Source organism: Palaemon carinicauda, chromosome 41 (genome assembly GCF_036898095.1).
Source record: "Palaemon carinicauda isolate YSFRI2023 chromosome 41, ASM3689809v2, whole genome shotgun sequence".
In the NCBI taxonomy this organism is placed as follows: Eukaryota; Metazoa; Arthropoda; class Malacostraca; order Decapoda; family Palaemonidae; genus Palaemon; species Palaemon carinicauda.
Window position 1 is genome coordinate 56,466,786 of NC_090765.1, and position 19,883 is coordinate 56,486,668.

Here is a 19,883-nt window from a genome sequence, read left to right on the forward strand (position 1 = left end):
CCTCATTCCCTATCCCCTACATGCAGAGGTCATAGGTGTTCTGAAGGCTCCCCCTGCCAAGTATGTAGAGTGGTCGCCCTCTCAGTGGGAAAAGTTCGAGAAGAGGAAGAAGAAATTCAAGAGGGACTCGTTACCTCCAGGTTCGCCATCGAAAGGTAAGGAGTCTCGGGCCTCTTCTTCGGCCTCTTCCTTCAGACTCTTCCATGCCTCCCTCCTCAGGGGCTAAGTCGAGGAAGAGTGGCACCATTGATTTAACCCCCATTCCTCTTGGTCACGCGGATTACGTTGCCTCCCCCAGTGGGGCAATATTTTCCGCCACCGGGAATTTTTTCGTAACCGCTTACATTCCAGATCATGTACGAGCGGTATGGCCTGCCCTTGGACTTCCTGGTTCTTCTTTGGAGGAAGTACGGAATCAGTTCCTCGCGGGCATGGTAGTGCCTCAGGTCCCTTCTGTTTTGGAACCCTCGGGAGTTCCGGACCTCACCAACCTCCCGTCAACTCAGTCGGCGCCCGCGGAAGTTTCAGTGGATGTAGTAATTTAGCTCCTGCGGCGACTACTTCGCACTCCGTTTGCGCTTCTACAAAATCATAACGTCGCAAGCGTAGACATCGCAAAACCTCCCCCTCCTTCTCCTCGCCCTCTTCGGAGGCTAGGAAGGAAAGAGAGAGAAGAGGAAAAGGAGAGCTCGCTCTCCTTCGCCCAGACGTTCTCACCGGAGAGATAGGCGTCATTGAAAGAGACATTATCGTTCTCGCTCTTCCTCGCCTTCTGTCTCTTCACGAGATGTCTCGCCGCGAGATTATAAGCGCTCTCGCCACAAACCTAAGAAGAGCGCTTCCTCTCGTCATCGTTCAGCCTCGCTATATTCTTCCCCTCGCGAGGGATCACCTAAGCGCTCTAAGCGCTTCAAGAAAAAGAGTGCTACGTTACGTTCTCGCTCTTCGTTACAAGAGAGCTCTCCAAAGCGTAATAAGTGCTCCCTTAAGAGAAGCTCTTCCCACGATTTTTCACCTAATCGCACCAGGAGCGTGGCCAGGGGCAAAGCGCACGCTGACCTCGAACCCTCTCCTTCACATATTAGTTTGAGGATCTCCGATCGCTCTAGGAAAGTCAGAAAGAGCACTTTTCCTCACCTTCGCTCCGTGTCATCAGAGAAAGAGCGTTCTCGCCCTTCGATTTCCCGATCGCGCAAGTTTCCTGTCATACTCTTGCGGGGTCAATCACCTCGCCCTTGTGTTTCAGACAGGCCAACCCACCCGGTTCCCTGGTTCCCTAATGAGGGCTTCAAGAACTATGTGTAATATCTCAGGCCTCAGTGATCTACATGTGTCTCCTTGACATACTGACGCTCCAGCTTTAGAACATACTGACGCTCCAGCTTTAGACAGGCTATGTCGTCCTCCACCGAACCCTAAGACCAGAATTGAACTTCGCCGGTCTGTTCACACTGCAGGCCGTCTGAGGAAGGTTTTGCAGGCAGTCTCAGGAGAAACTGGTTCCTTGAAGTCTCTGGGATCCCATAAACTTTTACAATTCCCGTTTACGAGGCAAAAGCGCTTTTACAAGGTCAGAGGCGCCAACCCTTCTCCTCTGACCCTGGATCCCCTCACGGCAAGGCTCACACCTGGCTGTTCCTCGGAGAGACACTCTACTCTTCCAGTCTCTTTCACAGCCACAGAAGCCTCGGCAATGGAAGCGGCTTCAATGTCCCTTCTGGAGGCTTTATTTTGGTTTGACACGTGGTATGATACAGACGGCTACATAGCGAGTCACGAGGACCTGTCAAACCAAAACTCCATGCAGTCCCTACAGGAAGTCCTAGCTGCTGGGGCCAAGAGAAGAGGCTTCCTAACTGCTACAACAGCGACCATGTGGGGCAATTGAGTCCTCAAAAGGAGGGAATCAGCAGCTTACAGACTTCATAGGAGCATCGGTAAGGCCGAGAGATCAGATTTGAGAAACTCGGACCTTCTACAACCTCTCCTCTTTACTAAACAAGCAGTTTCCTCTACCTTAGATACTTGGAGGAAAGAGACGTAGGACACCGCGATGCAAAAGGCTGCCTGCTTTCGCACAATGCAACAGCAGCCAACTCCACAACCTAAGCCCACAACCGCGGCTCCACTCCCAGCCAAGAGCCTCAGCTGCCCCTCCTTTGTAGCCAAACCTATGGGCAGAGGAAAGTCGGCTCCTCCTAAGGCTAAAGGCAGAGGGAGGAACCCTAGACAGAAATAAGGTCTCGGCTCCCCCCCTCCAGTGCGTAGGGGGGGTGCCTGCAGGGGAGTTGGAGGAGGTGGAAAGCTATGGCGGGCCATGCAATGGACCAACATGATGCTTCGTTGGGGGTACCACATCCCCTTCATAGGCTCTCCTCTTCCTCTAATTCCTCCTCCGATCTCGTCCTCCCATGTCCCTCGGAATCGCAGGAAACAGCAAGCCCTAGGTCGGGAGATCCAAAGCATGCTTCTAAAGGGTGCCATCTAACAGGTCCCCAACACCTCCTCAGGGGTTTTCAATCGCCTCTTTCTGGTAGAGAAAGCTTCGGGGGGGGGGGGTTGGAGACCAGTAATCGATTTCTCTACCTTGAATCAGTTTGTGAAGCAGACTCCTTTCAAAATGGAGACAGCAGCCTCCGTGATCCAAGTGGTGCGTCCAGGACACTTTATGGCATTTGTAGACTTAAAAGACGCATATTTCCAAGTCCCGATCCATCGTTCAACTCGGAAATTCCTACACTTTCTGGTTCAGGGTCGAAGCTTCGAGTTCAAAATCTTATGCTTCGGCCTCTCGACCGCCCTACAGGTGTTTACAATGGTTTTTTAACTCATTTCCTCCTTGGCACACAAGCACGGGATACGCCTGCTAAGGTATCTAGACGACTGGCTACTTCTGGCCTCGTCCAGGGAACAAGCTCTGGATCACCTGAGAAGGCTTCTCGACCTTTGGAAGGATCTGGGGATCCTTGTAAACGTAGAGAGGTCTTGTTTGATTCCAACCCAAGTCATGAACTATCTGGGTATGTCCATCAACACCCAAGTAGGAAGGGTATTCCCTTCGGAAGATTGACTTCTGAGACTGGAACAATCCATCGCCCAACTCTTGTCTCCACTGCCTCCTCCAACCAAGTTGGGGCAGAGTCTTCTGGGCCATCTTTCCTCCCTGGAAAAACTAGTTCCAGGCGGAAGATCAAGAATGAGAAGTCTCCAGTGGCATCTGAAGACCCATTGGTCCCAAAAGAACGATTCCCCATTCTTGCCAGTGGAGGTTCCAGCTCTGGTGATACAAGATCTTCAGTGGTGGTCAGCCAGAGAGAATACCCAGAAGGGCATTCCCCTCCAAAGCCTCAATCCAAAGTTGAAACTCTTTTCGGACGCATCGCTACGGGGCTGGGGTTCCCGTTAGCATCAGGAGTCTGGACTCCGATAGAACACTCTCCATATAAATCAACTTGAATTCTTGGCAGCCTGGAAAGGCCTAAAATACTTTGTAGAAGATCTACAAGGACGAAAGGTCGTGCTGATGAGCGACAACTCCACAGCCATCTCGTACATCAACAAGTAAGGGGGTACGCTGGCAAGAGACCTCTGTCTGCTAGTGGTACAGATTTGCCACTGGGCAGAAGGTCACTTTCTCTCACAGCCAGGATTATTCCAGGTCAGAGAAACATCGTGGCGGATCAACTAAGCAGGCATCACCATGTGTTGAGTGGCAGATGGTCTTTGGATCCTCGAGTAGCGAAGGCAGTAATAGCTTTGTGGGGTTCCCCACAATAGACCTGTTCGCCACTTCTCTGAATGCAAAACTTCCCCGCTACGGATCACTAGTTCCAGATCATCAGGCAGCGATCCAGGACGCCCTTCAACAGTATTGGGACAACCTGGGCGCATACGCCTTTCTACCCTTTTGCCTGCTGAGAAGGGTGATCAACAAACTCAGGACCTCCCAGAACTGCAAGCTAACCCTAATAGCTCCGGCATGGCTAAGCAGAGAATGGTACGCAGACCTCCTTTCCTTGCTGGTTCAGGTTCCAAGGTTTGTTCCTCCAGAACCCCTTCTGCTGATGGAGCCACACAGTGGTGTCCCCCACGGGAGAATTCCCTTACTGAAACTTCACGCCAAGAGGCTGTCCAGTCAATCCTCAGAAGCAGAGGCTTTTCAGAGAAAGTGGCTGACCACATGTCCAGGCACCTACGCCAATCTTCCACAAACTTCTACCAAGTAAGATGGAGAGTGTTTGCAGCTTGATGTAGAGGGTGAGGCGTGTCTCCACTCGATCCCTCTCTTCCTTTTGTACCTCAGGAAGGAAAAGCTCTTCTCAGTCTCAGCGATTAAGGGCTATCGATCAGCCTTGAGCCTCATCTGTAGACTGGGAGGGGTTGACCTTTCCACCTCCCTGGTCTTAAGTTCCTTGAAGGGTCCACCCTATAAGCCCTTAAATAGGATCTCAGACTACTTTCTGACCCTTAAGACCGTCTTCCTAGTAGCTCTGGCCTCGGCAAAAAGGGTCAGTGACCTACATGGTCTGTCTTACGACGTCACCCATTCTAGAGGATGGGGGGGAAGTCTCTCTCAACTTCGTGCCAGGGTTTGTGCCCAAAACCGATGAGAGGTTTCAAGAATTTAAATTTTCCAGCCTCAATAAGGTAATGCAGAATACAGACCAATTGTTACTGTGCCCCATCAGGGCGCTAAGGAAATACCTGAAGCGCACCAGACCTTTCAGACCACGCCTCCGTCATCTCTTTCTCAGTACCAACAAGGTAAAGAAAAGAATCTCTCGCAACACCATCTCTTTCTGGCTCAAGAAAGTTATTGCGAGAGCCATTCACGGAGACCCAGAGGCAGCACAACCCAAAGCCCATCAAGTTAGGGGAGTGACTGCCTCACTGGCATTCAAGAGAAATTTCTGTTTCCCAAGTCTTAAGAGCTGGGGTCTGGAAATGCCAATCTACATTCACCACTCACTATTTGAGCGATGTGACACATAGGTCTCTAGACACCTTTTCTTAGGGCCTATTGGTTGAGGATCCTGTGTTACGCTAGGTTTTAAGAAGGACATCCATCTATCTTCTTCGTTTCCTTCTCCCTCCCATCTGGGTATCCTAGTCTGTAGCCAGTTTCAGCTGGACTCGCCAATGGAAATAAGGTATGAAACTCATCTGATTCCTCTCAGTGTATAAGTTATACTCATAGTCACGAGGTTTCTCCTTTACAAGGTCGGGGGAATCCTAAGTATGAAAGGGTCTGAGTTGAATGTTCCTGACCCACTTCATCCTGAAACATTTGTTTCCACGAAGCTACAAACTTTCAGTTGTGCTTAGATTATGGGGATCTACAAAGAAAGAAGATTAACGGGAGATTTTTTTCAAAAGAGTCAGCTGAGGACTATCTTCCCTGGGAATAGGGAGCTCCCTGGCCACCCTAGCCTCAAGACTAAGTCTCCTATAGTAAAGAATGAGGGCTTGTATCAAGTGTAGGAACAAATGACAAACTTATAACAGGGTTTTTATTTTTCCTTACATACAAACCCAAATTCTTTACACAAATCTTCCCTCCATCACTGCCACCTAGAATAGTCCTAGCTAGAATCCGATTGAAGGTAAACAGTATCTACCGACCGGCGGTTCCCCACTGCTAACAAGTGGATAACTACCTGCCTGGTCGTTAACGACCTTGTTAAGGTTTTTCTGCCGTATTTTCCAGCTCGCGCTAGATATCTCCTATAGTAAATAATTCGGGTTTGTATGTTAGGAAAAATACAAACTCTGTTATAAGTTTGTCATTTTTGTGGTAAGATTATTCGAGTTAACATAAGAACTGGCAAACTTACTTTAAAAGGCACAGAAAATAATTTGGGTATAAATAATCAACCTAAAAATGTTGAACGTTCTGTATAGAAACATTAGGACATACTTCAATTTAATGACATCATTCAGCTTGACACTAGTTATGGTTCACAATTTTGTATACTTCTAGAGAGACTGGCTCTTAGAAGGAAGGAGCGAAACCACAGAAGATGATACCTGGAGAATTTTTTGTTTGTCGTACATACATAAACCTTAAATAAGATGACGAACAGCAAATGCTGGCTAAGTAAGTATGAGCTAAATTGTGTTTACAGATGTGATTTCTTCAGGAAACCTAATGTTTGTTGAATATAATAATGTTTCTGTATTCATATGTGAATTCAGTACCAAATCTTACAGGTAAATATCGATGTTGTAGAAAATTAACTTGTGTAATTAACTACATCCCTAAGCATTATGAACAAATTAGGTATACAGTACAAGTAGTACTGGTTACATACAGGATAAATTATATAAATATTATAAAGTTTGCTTCTAGTGTTAAAATATGTACAGTATATGAAACTACAGCGTAAAATATGGTACAGAGTATATTACAACATGGTTCTTGATTATATCTAGTGTAATACAGAATACAATACAGTACGACTACTGTATATAGGTAGTCGTCGACTTACGACTGCGATAAGGACTGATCTGGACGAATGTCGAACTCAAAAAGCGAAGTTTCTGTAGATTTATTATGCTGCGCCATGATTCGGTAATCTTCTAAATCATAATTTATTAATATTTTTCTTACTGTATATTATCTCTTTTTCTTGTTTCATAGGATATCATATGTTCTATTAAAGCATTTATGTATTCTATTTTTCCATTTCGAAAGCCTATTAACAATCAATAATTACAGACTTTTCTTTTTTTACCCATTAGTTGTTATCAGGTGATCTCAAGGTCCCACTACCGTATCTAAAGAATGTGCACATACGAATAACAAGGTGTATTGTTTATATAATTTCTTAACTTTTTAAAAATATCTTCATAATCAGTATTACATCAGCACCAATGTTACAGGATATCATAATTTTCATAGTTTATTATTATTATTATTATTATTATTATTATTATTATTATTATTACTAGCCAAGCTACAACCCTAGTTGGAAAAGCAAGATGCCACAAGCCCAAGGGCTCCAATAGGGAAAAATAGCCCAGTGAGGAAAGGAAATAAGGAAATAAATAAATGATGAGAACAAGTTAACAATAAATTATTCTAAAACAGTAAAAACGTCAAAACAGATATGTCCTATATAAACTATTAACAACGTCAAAAACAGATATATCATATATAAACTATAAAAAGACTCATGTCAGCCTGGTCAACATAAAAACATTTGCTCCAACTTTGAACTTTTGAAGTTCTACTGATTCAACTACCTGATTAGGAAGATCATTCCACAACTTGGTAACAGCTGGAATAAAACTTCTAGGACACTGTGTAGTACTGAGCCTCATGATGGAGAAGGCCTGGCTATCAGAATTAACTGTCTGCCTAGTATTATGAACAGGATAGAATTGTCCAGGGAGATCTGAATGTAAAGGATGGTCAGAGTTATGAAAAATCTTATGCAACATGCATAATGAACAAATTGAACGACGGTGCCAAAGAATAATATCTAGATCAGGAATAAGAAATCTAATAATCTAATAGACCGTAAGTTTCTGTCCAACAAATTAAAATGAGAATCAGTAGCTGAACACCAGACAGGAGAACAATACTCAAAACAAGGTAGAATGAAAGAATTAAAACAATTCTTCAGAATAGATTCATCACCGAAAATCTTAAAAGACTTTCTCAATAAGCCAATTTTTTGTGCAATTGAAGAAGACACAGACCTAATGTGTTTCTCAAAGGTAAATTTGCTGTAAAGAATCACACCTAAAACTTTAAAAGAGTCATACAAATTTAAAGAAACATTATCAATACTGAGATCCGGATGTTGAGGATCCACCGTCCTTGACCTACTTACAATCATACTTTGAGTTTTGTTAGGATTTTTAGCCATAATTGTTAGTTATATGAATATTTTTCTCTCTCTCTCTCTCTCTCAAAGGGATTTTTCTTTAGACATCATTAAAAATACTTGGTATTGTTACTTGATGTTGTGATAATGAGAATACTAGAAATATGACTTCACCACATACAGTACTTCTTTTCTTAAATTTACGGTAAACCGTACTGTAGGCTACTCATAACAACAACAATAATAATAATAATAATAATTATTATAATAATACTCTATATTTTGAGTATGGGAATACTAACATTAATCGATAGTCACTTGATTTGCCCACTCGTTTTCCGAGACTGCCAGAAATATAACGTCACCAGGCATATGATATGAACTCGACAGATAAAACTTTTCTTAATGTAGTTTTTTATTTAAAATGGATACTGCATATTATCAATTAAAGAAAATACCAACTTACCAAGATAAATTTGTTCATATTTATATAAGAAAATATATTATTAATAGGAACTATTTGCCCTTTTAGTGTACTATTTCCGACAGACTTGTGACGTAATCACAGTGAAAAAATGGTCGAATAGTCGCAAGTTGACAACTACCAGCATAATTTTAATAATACTGTAGATTTTTATTTGTTCCTATGCAAATACAAACTGGAATTCTCTAATAAGAGTATGACTTCAGCTTAACTGGAACAGCCATTTAAACTTTATGAGGTAAACATAATTGCCTGCCTGTTTCACAGACCTTTAGCAGTTGGGCAAGCATGGACAACTGTCATGAATCAGAGAGATTATGCCTTTCAGTTGGAAAACCATACCTAAGGAGAAGCGGTAGCCTTTGACAGCTGCGACCGAGTCTCATCTCTTGGCAAAGAAAGACGAGGAAATCAAGAAATCTGTGCTAGTTGCTCTGACCAGAGAAATATCCTTTTTTCAACACCAATTGCAAAACATGTCCCATTTTGCCTGGAAAACAGCTGTAGAGGACTGCCGAAGGTATCCAGACATCTCATGCATTAACTTGCAAAAAGCCTTAAGCTTGTAGGAAATAATGAATATCCCCTACCAGCAAAGAACCGAGGACTCCACAGGCTGGTAGTACCTCTGCAGGTGAAGCTGATAAAGAAGCATGGCCACTGGGATACATTTCTCGGCACCTCAACCAGAAAAGCACGAAGATTGCAATACCACTCGGAACAAGGCCATCTGTGGGCTTCCCAGGTCATCCAGAGTCCAGGTGATTATCGGCTGGATTGGGTTCAACTGCAGAAATGCGTATGAGTCCGAGTGATCCATTGAATGATGGAGGGCATCTTCAAACACTACCCATGGATCCAGAATGGGGAAGCGGAACATGGGGAGCTTCCTATTCTGTCAAGTGGCTAACAGGTCGATCCCTGGAGAGCCCCACAAGGCAAGAAGCCTTTCTGCTACACAGGGATGTAGGGACCATTCTGCCCCCACAACCTGCCCTGGCAACTGAGTTTGTGCTATTACATTCCTCTTGCCTGGAATGTACCTTGTCAACAACTCTATGGTGTAAAACGCTGCCCAGATGTGCATTTGCTTTGTCAGCTTGCAGAGAAGACGCGAGAATGAGCACCCTTGCTTGTTGACGTAGTGCCTCCTTAAATGTTTTTAGAATGCTTGCAACACTAGGAAGGCCTCTTGCATTTCGAGGACATTGGTGTGCAGATACCTTTCTTCCTCAGTCCAGGACATGGGATGACCGAAAAGACATTGCCAGCGGCAAGCTGATACTTCTGCCTTATTACTATTACTTGCTAAGCCACAACCCTAGTTGGAAAAGCAGAATGCTATAAGCTCAAAGGCTCCAACAGGAAAGGGAATAATGAAAACTACAAGAGATGTTTAAGAATAACATTAAAATACATCTTTCATATATAAACTATAAAAACTTCAAAATAACAAGAGGAAGTAAAACGAAATACATAAATGTGCCCGAGTGTACTTCAAGAAAGAGAAATCTACCCCAAGACAGAGGAAGACCATGGTACAGAGGCTATGGCATTACCCAAGACCAGATAGCAATGGTTTGATTTTGGAGTCCTCCTAGAAGAATTGAATTGAATATAGGATTTAGGCATTAAGCCAAGCACTGGGGCATCAAAGGCCATTCAGCGCTATATAACGAAAATCATTCAATCATATCTGTACACTCACACCATTTAGTATCATTTTAACCTTTAATACAAATCATAACACTTTCATACATTAAAATCTAGATGAGAAATAAATAGGGATTAAAAGGGTAAAATAAATAAATAAATTAATAAAATCAATTATAGTCGTAATATAACCCAATACTTTGTATAAATTTTCTCAAGTTCAGGGTATTACAGTTTTCCCCCAGTATATCTCTTAAAGGTTTGTCCTGGAGTAAATGTGTCCTCCTCTGAAGATTAAAAACAGGACAATCGACTAAAATATGTTTAACATCCATTGTCACTTGACAGGTATTACAAAGAGGGGTCTGTCTCCCCTCCCCTCCTCCTAGAAGAGCTACTTACTGTAGCTATAGAGTCTTCTACCCTTACCAAGAGGAATGTAGCCACTGAACTATCATAGTGCAGCAGTTAACCCTGTGAGAGAAGAATTGTTTGGTAATATCAGTGTTGTTAGGCCAGACTATTCTGTATATGTGTAGGGAAAGGGAAAAGTGAGCCATAATTAGAGAGAGGGATCCAATATAGTACTATCTGGCCAGTCAAAGGACACAATAACACTCCAGCGGTAGTATCTCAAGAATGGTAGCACAACCTCCCTCAATCTGCTAATGCGATTGTCTGATTAGAAAGACTCGCTGCTACCTGTCTATCAGCATAGCCAGGTACTTCAACCTCTGCTTGGGTATGAACCTCATTCCAATTTACCACAATTCCCAAACTCACGACAAAATGCAAGAATTCAATGTAGATCTTGTAGCAACTGCCTCTCTGAGAATGCCGTGATCAACTAATGGTCAAGATATATCATCTACAGACTTATCCCTCGTGAATGGTTTCAAATAGTTACCAAGGTGAACACCCGAGTGAACACCTGGGGAGCTGTACACAGTTCAAAGAACAGTCGAACTAATACATTGTACCATAGAGGGAGAACCTGAAGTACTTTCAAGAGAACTGACAAACAGGCACTCAAAAGCACACATCCTTCAGTGCTACCAATACCAAGAATTATCCCCCTCTGACGGAAGATAGCAGAATCCGTAAGGTTTTCACCCTGAACTCTCGTTTGAAGGACAAACTTGTTCAGCAGAGAGATAGAAAGAGGCCTTTGACTGGCTTCCAGCCTCCAGTCACCTTCTCTACCAAGTACAGCCGGCAGTAAAAGCTCAGAGACTGGGTGTGTTCTTCACCATCATTCCTGCCACCTTGTTCACTAGGCCAAAGCTTTCGGTGATGCTCGATGATCCACAAGGAACTCAATCGAAAACTGTCGGTCCTGAAAGGGTAGCAAGTGACCATTCTGAAGGACTTTCGCTACCCAATGCTCGGCCCATGTCTCTGTCAGTGACAGGACAGGCATCCCCCTACTCTCCTTTCCTTCCTTGATTCTGATCCCGCAGGCTTTCCCGCACCTCGAAGATTTGGCCGCTGCCACCTTAAAAGTGCACTGGACCAAGAAATCTTGCAAAATAGTCCTCCAACATTACATTGCTGTCTGCACACAACTTCTAGGAAGGAGATGTGCCTCCCCCAAAGAGTTCCTCAACAATGCCACCTTTGCGGTAACCTATTTTGTATGAGAATCTCAGCATCTTGTCTCTTCAAAACCAAGTTTTCTGCCTGGTGGACCAGGAAGGTAACAAGCTTGCAGCCAGACAACACAAGACTCGCTTCTCCAAAGCCTCTAGGGTTGATGACCTCATCGACTTTGTTAAGTACAGTATGTCACTGCTCTGGACCACTTGTCGCGCCAGGAAACGGCGAGGTGAAAGACCAGGGCAAAAGCCTCCATGGCCACTGACTCAGAGCTGTGAAGGACGTACCAGCCACACAGAGCCTCTCCAGTGAGAGTCCTCCCCCATCAGTGCACACACTGCACTGATGGCTCCACTTGCTGAGGTGCAGACACAGCATTCTCCAGCATGTAGAACCTCTTCTGCCTGTGGGGGGGAGGGCAATGATCTTGCTTAACTGACTGTACTCGATCCCTGAGGAGCACTGAAGTGCCGATCAATGATTGAAGTTCTCCCCAGTGAAGGTGCCTGTCTTCCCCAGGCTTCCACTCACGGATGAGGGAAAGGACCTTCACAAACGAATGCTCCAACTCTGGGTTGTCTGCCTCATTGAGCACCGGACTCCAATGTTAGGATGACTGCTAACAATCATGCTCTGTACAAGAAGTGCAAACCTTGTTTGGGTTTTTTCCCTCACATTTACAAAATTGAGCATCCATAGACAGCAACCAAACATTCACTTCCTGAAAGATATAAGAGAAAGAATTGAAGCCTTTTGAATTGTGGCAAGGCTGCACAGGGAAAGCATTGTTTACATGCAGCCCAAGCTAAGCCTCATTCCTGCTCATCTCTCACTAATGCTCACTTTAGATCATTAGGTAGGCTTAGTAAATTATTTTTCACAACTATCATATTAAGTCCGTAAATTTATATCCAGCCCTCCATATTTATTATGCATGAGTGGAGGGGGGTATATCATGTGGGTACGGTTAACCATGTGCAGTATATATTTCAGGGCTGTTACTGCCCATGTTTTATCTCATCTTGTTGATAATTCTGAGGATATCACCCAAATGGTAATTAATCTGTATGTATATTTGTTGATGGCCTATGTATAGCATTGTCTAGTATTAGGTCCCATTTTCTAGATATTTATGGTGTTAGTTCCTAATCGCTAATATTTTGCAGATTGTAATTAATCTATATGTATATTTGTTCCTGGCCTATGTATACCATTGTCTAGTACTGTATTGAGTCACATTAATCTATCAATCATATTTACTCTATGGTGTCAGTTCCTAACCACTATGTTTTGCAGAGACTGCCACCAACATTGTCAATAAACATGATTGTAAATTGATGAGTTTTTCTTCACCTTTGGTAAGGTTGCAATAGTACATACATATTCATTGTGGCTGAAGATAAAAATCAATTCTTTGGCTTTTTCAAGGTTGTCAGGGCTACTTGCCCACACACATCAAATTTCATTAACTACCTCGTCAACCTTTCCAACTTGCACTGAAGACATTCCCTATCTTAAAGGAAGAAAGGTCTGTAAATGTGTAGGAACAAATAACATGATACCATACAATTTAAACAAATTAACTGCCTTGTTTACAAATATGACATTAAATAATTCAAAAACATTTGTAACTTTATACACGATTCAAGATTTTTTTGAAAAAACCTTAACTTAAATTAAATAGTGTGGCACATACATTTTGCTTACTGCAAAAAGATTCTAACTGTACTGGAATATGCCTTGCTGGTGTCCTTCCACTTCAGAAACATGAAATATATTCAGTGTTTGTTGTGAGGCATTAACTTCGTTTGCTGCAGCTGCTTCCATTGTATGATAGTCTCGGTTTGGTGGATTATCCTCCTGAGGGTGCGAGTGAGATAGCACTTGAGATGGCTGGCCTAATGTCTGTGAAGGGGGATGGAGTGTTACCTGCTGCGAAGGCATTGGTGGAGGTGGTGGTGGTTGCGGCTGTGGCGGAGGTTGGTGAGGTTGGTGGTGGAACTGAGGTACTCCAGTAGCGGTCTCGGTTGCTGCTGTTACGACCTGAGCTTCGACATCACATTTTTTTAGTTTATGCTGTTGTTGTAAATGCTGACGAACTCCTTGAAGCCACCTAATAGGAGCATACATTTACATCAAAATTGTTAATTATAATAATAAAATAAATGGGTTGGAAAGTATGGATTTTTAATAAAAAATTCTCACACTTAACATATATGAATAACTGTTTTGTCCAATTATCTGTGACTAACAAAAATACACGTAGCCTTTTTGAAGAAACTTGAGACACAATTATACACCTCTGATAACCGTGCATTTTTAGTTTCCCTTACATGAGAGTGATTATGAGTGGGAGGTGAATCGGGTTGTTGTTTTCAGAAGATACTATATAGGTTGCAGACTTTTAGAAGCTGAGTTTGGGAGGGTGTGTGAGAGAAGGAATGCAGACTTAGAGGAGAAGCTGGGTTTGAGATGGTGTGTAAGCGGAGGAAGTTGAAAGTTAATGTTGGTAAGAGCAAGGTTATGAGATGAACGAGAATGGAGGGTGATGCTAGGTTGAATGTCATGTTGAATGGAAAGTTACTTGTAGAAATAGATCAATTTAAGTACTTGGGGGTCTTGTTGCTGCAAATAGTAGAGTGGAAGCAAATGTATGTCAGAGAGTGAATGAAGGATGTAAAGTGTTGGGGCCAGTGAAGGGAGTGGTAAAGAATTAAGGTTTAGTAATAAATGCAAAGAAAGTTTTGTATGGGGAGTGATTGTACCAACTGTTGATGTATGGATCAGTGACGGGGAGACAGAAATTGAAATGTGTTAGAGATGAAATGTCTGACGAGTATGGCTGCGTCTTATGAGTATGGCTGGCTAGAACGAAGTAGTGAGGGTGAGAACAGCTGTAAGAAATGAACTAGCAGCGGGAGTGGATATGAATGTGATAAGGTGGTTTGGTCATGTAGAGAGAATGGAAAATGGCTGTCTGCTGAAGAAGGTGATGAATGAAAGAGTTGATGGAAGAATTACAAGAGGAAGGCCAAGCTCTGGGTGAATGGATGGATGGATGGAGTGATGAAAGCTCTACATGATAGGCGGATGGCTGAGAGAGAGGCCAAAGAGCGTGCTAGGAATAGGAATGAATGGCGAGCTATTGGGACGCAGTTCCAATAGACCCTACAATTTCCAGCTACAAAAATCAACAAATAGTCCCGTTTCATATGAAATAAATATCAGGTTATTGCAAATGTCATTTTGCTTACTGTATTAAATGATATATTGTTTTATACAGTATATCGTTATCTTATTACAGTATATAAACTTTTGATACACTATCTCAGATTTATGATTTCAGTTGGATTTGTATTTGTATCTCCGAAATGTCTGTAAGTCAAATTTTTGCAAGTTGAGGACCTTCTGTAATCACATCACATCCGTTTGTTCAAATGCCTCTAAAACTCCTTTTCTGTCCAGTCAGGTCTGTTGCAATTGTATTGGATTAAGTTGTTATTGATCACATGTAGCTTCCAGTAAATATAAATACAGACATGATACCTTAGTCCATTCTCTGGATGAAAGGTGGCTTTACGAAGACAAAAACTCATGACTCATTATCTACAAAGAAGCAAAATATGTTACTTGTTTCACACTCCCCACTAATATGCTAATCCAAAGTACACCCATGATTAATGGCTGTTATCTTCTACTATCTATGCTTGGATGTAAAGCTATCACAAAGTTGCCATATGATAGCTTTTTTGTTTTGAGGTTCTCTGGATGATGGATCGAAGGGATATTTTCTTCAATACCAGTTTTGTATTGAAAGCAATGTCATGATGATACAAGTATAGTATACAGTTCTTAACAGCAGGTTTAATCCCCCATTGCTGTATATCCATATAAACTATAATTTCTAATTGAAGCATACTGTAATAATTAACAGGGTTAACTTAAACAATAAACATTTTTGCCTGCCTTTTCAATCTTCCTGATCAACCCTCTTACAATACCTGTCCTGTAATTATTACAAACTTTCTGTATAAGAAAAAAATGATAAAGAACTAACCTGAACCATTTCCCACACAGACGACACTTGTACTTGGATTCTGCACTATGAGTCTGCATGTGCTTTTTCACACTGTCATGCCAAGAAAACTTCTTTCCACACAGTTCACACATGTAAGGTTTTTCACCTGTATGGAGCCGTACATGCTCGTTATAATGAGCCCGGTGATAAAACCTTTTTGAACATATCTCGCACTTAATGTCATACCTAAAAGGGATAAAAATGAAATTAAATCTTAATACAATAATATTTATGCACAAAATTTCTTCAAAGATTTAGCATTACTGTATATGATTGTAATACGGTACTGTACATTTGAAATCTATTAGTTTTCCAATAATACAGTATTATACAAAGTTTCATTATTGAAAAGCTAACTACAAGGATAAATATACTAAATTACATGAAAATAAATACTTTATAACTATCTATCCTTCTTACTAACTCCTACACATGTATAGGTTCAGTCTATGCCAAAGAAGTTTAACTTCTGTAATCATTCAAATTACCTCCCTTCTGATTTTACTTATTGTATTAGTAAATTGCTGAAAAGTTTACTTAATTCTAACCAATTCTATACACCCAAAGACAATGAGTATACACAGTAGAGTATTTCAAAATTGCAATGCAGAAGATTGTGCCATAACTTTAGGGGGAAGCCCCAACCAACATTCATAACAGCCACTTTCTGAGTTAAAATATACTAATAAAAATTTGTATCCTTTTAGCTGTAATGAACAAACTAAATCCTCTGAATTAACAATTACATGTAACTATACAGTATACCATACAGAGCTTTGAAAACAATCTCATTCTTCCTAAGTTTAAACTACTTTCAGGATCAACTCCAACTGAAAGTAATTCAATGCCAATGAAATTGTGGGTCATGTCTACCTTCCACTAATGTTTCACCAATAATAAAAGAATAAAAGAAAATGAAGAGGTTGTAGCACATGAGCATAAAATAGAAATTTCTTTAAAAACAAACCAATATCTTGAAATGGTTATAAGGGAATTATACGAAAATTTCACAACTTGGAATGGACAACAGCTGCAAACACAAGCCATCATACGGTAACCCTAAAGAACCACCAGAGATTGTTGTGATACAGTAGGTTTCATGGTTATCTAGAGAAGGTTCTTTTTATTCAGGTCAACTGAACAGGCAAGTGTGCATCACATATTAAAACCATGTGGCATTTGATACTTTTTTTATAATTAGAAACAAAAGAGGCACCCCATATATAAAAAAATAATCATTTTGGGGGAAAACAAAACTTAAAGATATGGGAAAATATACAAATTGATACCAAGAAATGGCATCTCAAAAGTAATGAATGTTAATATCTCAAAGAAATAATTGTCAATGAAGAACTGATAAATAACCTGCATGAAGAAATTTTAAAAGTTTTTCTGAAAAAGCTAGAATCATAAAACAAATATATAGATACTATAAAACTTACATTTCATAAAATACAAATAACGAATCCTAGAAACTGGGTTTAGGAAAAGATATCCTCTAAAGTCCCAGCTACAGAATTCAATAAAAAAATACCCTGAATTTGATGATAAAAAACAGTTAGCACAAATGTCTTGGCTTAATAATGAGTAACTTATCCATAGGGAATTGTCGTCAGCAAAAATGGAACAGCCCTTGAATTTGTTAAAGAGATAGCTAATGACAGGCAGTGCGTGCAGACGAGTATCCCCAACCACCTGCCTGTCAGAGGTTCTAACATTTTTGACCTTCCGTTGGTGAGGTGGGAAGTTTAATTTCAAAGAACGTTGGTTTGTATTGCTCAGTAAAATCACAAATTTTGAAAGTACTGTATATAAAAACCTGAGTGCTATCCTTTAGGAAGGGAGTATATTTTCAACGCAAAGTTGGACGGCCATTGAATCGTTTAACAAGCAGTTAAAGCAGTAAAGCGACAAGTAGAGCAAGGACGATAGTCTGTCAATGTCTCTTCACTTACGACCTTTTCGGTTCAGGATTGAGAGAGGCGGTAGAAGAGGGAAGTATAATCTAAAGAACTCAGGTTTCTAAAGCTAGGAAAAATACAAATTACTTTAAAAATTTGCGATTTGTTCCTATAAGAATACAAACCATTGTCCTTTATGTTGGGAGACTCACTGCTTGGTGGGTTGGAAGTCCCAAAAGAACCGAACAGGTAGATTCGTTTTCTTCCCTATAAATGTCAATGTACCTTGTCTTGGAAGTGATGTTAATCACTCCAGCAACCTCCTATCTGTCTACCATTGGGCCTGGCCTGTCCAAGAAGATTGGTACATGGTCAAAGGAAGGATCCCTTTCAAGGGGTATCGCAGTCCATAATAATACCCCTAGCATATGATTATCCAAGGTAAGGTATATATTCCACCATCTTTCCCCTTGTCTAGGGAGGATAGAGGAGAACTTCCTAAGGTTCTAAAGGAGGAGCTCAGAAGTGCTGTATTTGTGTTCTGGCTAGTTTTCAATATTCGCCGAAATAATATCCACTATAAAGAGCGAAAGGGTTTGTATTCATGTCGTAACATTTTCATTTTGTACAATACGGTATAAGCAGAGAAAAATAATTCTAATATGACAAATTCGGAGATAATTTGTATTTTTCCTAACCATACAAACCTTAGCTATTTACATTGGGTTTACTTTCGGCGTAGCTGAAATTGACGAGCCATTAGATTTTGACGAGGGTTTACTACCCAGCGCTAGTTAGCAGGGGTAGGGGGAGGGGTAGCTTGCTACCCCTCCCCCCTCACACCCCGGTGAAATGTCTCACTTCACTTAGAGGTAGGACTTGACTTGGGGGACAGGGCTGGCGGGCAAATATGTGTAAATAGCTAAGGTTTGTATGATTAGGAAAAATACAAATTATCTCAGAATGTCATTTGTTCCGTAACCGAAATACAAACCACGCTATTTACATTGGGTGACTTACCCCTTAGGAAGGGTGGAAAGTCCCCAGCCATACTGGCTTTGGCTTACCCGGGGACTCAGAATCCGAGTGATTCGCACTCGAGAAAAGGAGTTCCTGCACCTCACAAGTTCCTTGCTCCACAAGGAAACGTGTGGCCTACATAAGCTTGTGTGTGAAGGAAGAAAGTGTGACCCGTCCTAGGGAGTTGACCTGGAGTTCTAGAAGGAACTCTGGGTTAGGACGTTCCCAATACCACCTCGTCATGGTATGGGGGACGCGACAGTATTGACTCTATACTCGGAACACAAGGAAGCATGGTTTACCTGCAGCGGTTCAAGGTCAGCTATGCAGAGACCAGGATGCTGCTTCCCCAGTAGAGGGGACGATGAAGAAAGAAGTAAGGGCCAGACATACTTCTTCCGTTCATGCAGTCTAAAACCTGGTAACAATCCCCTCAACCTTCTGCTACCTGTCCAAAAAGGAACCTGAGGTTAGACCAGCTATTGTGTAGTCACCACAGAGCGATAGAAACGTATCGATACCCCTGTGGGTCATGTCCTGTAGGAAGTGGGCTGCGAAGGTCACTAGACGCTTCCAGACTCCAGCTTGTAGCACCTGCGTCACAGAGTAGTTCTTCTTGAAGGCGAGGGACGTTGCGATGTATCCGACATCGTGCTGTAGGGCGACGTGACGGGGGAGGGTCTGGATTCAGGTCGAGATGAATGCCCTTGAGTCCGAGCTGAAAAGGCATACTGGTGACTCTCCCGTGTCCTTCCCGTGCTCCCAAACCGGGCTTGCACGTGAGGACAAACTGCAGCTGTTCTCAAAAGATAACCCCTCGGTTCCTTTACTGGCAAGAAGGAGAAGGTCTAGGTCATCTGATACAGAACAGAGACTCGAAATCTTGAAGGAGTCGAACCGAAGGTCCGGGACTCCAAGATTCTGAGTCTAGAAAACAACTCAGGAGCGAACCTGAATGTTACCTCCCCCTATTCTCTTGAAAGGGTGGAGTCGTACGAGACCATGAAGATTGCTTACACACTGGCCGAGGCCAGAGCAAGCAGGAGCACCGTCCTCCAAGACGGACGACGATCAGAGGCCTGACGTAATGGTTCGTAAGAACATCTCTTAAGGGACTTAAGAGTCCGAACCATGCTCCATGGAGGAGGTCTCACTCCGACTGGGGGCAGGTACGTTCGTAGCTTCGCATGAGTGAAGAAAGATCCAGCGGGAAGGAAAAGATCTATTCCTTTCAGCCTGAAGGCCAGGGAAAGGCTGAGCGATAGGTTTCACTGCCGAGAGCGGAAAAGAGTTTCCTCCCGCCGATAAGCAATAACTCC

At 42.2% G+C, this 19,883-nt stretch overlaps 1 protein-coding gene across 3 annotated transcripts in view; it reads right to left on the minus strand.

Moving 5' to 3' along the window:
• Positions 1-13,185: 13,185 nt before the first annotated feature.
• The window catches only part of LOC137632673 (uncharacterized), a 33,276-nt gene continuing 26,578 nt past the window's right edge, over positions 13,186-19,883 (minus strand). For all 3 annotated transcript variants that reach the window (XM_068364755.1, XM_068364756.1, XM_068364757.1), the window contains 2 exons: positions 15,623-15,829; positions 13,186-13,678 (listed from right to left, as the gene is read on the minus strand). In XM_068364755.1, the coding sequence (XP_068220856.1) occupies positions 13,285-13,678; positions 15,623-15,829 (601 nt within the window). In that variant the 3' untranslated portion in view covers positions 13,186-13,284. The remainder of the gene's footprint in view (positions 13,679-15,622; positions 15,830-19,883) is intronic.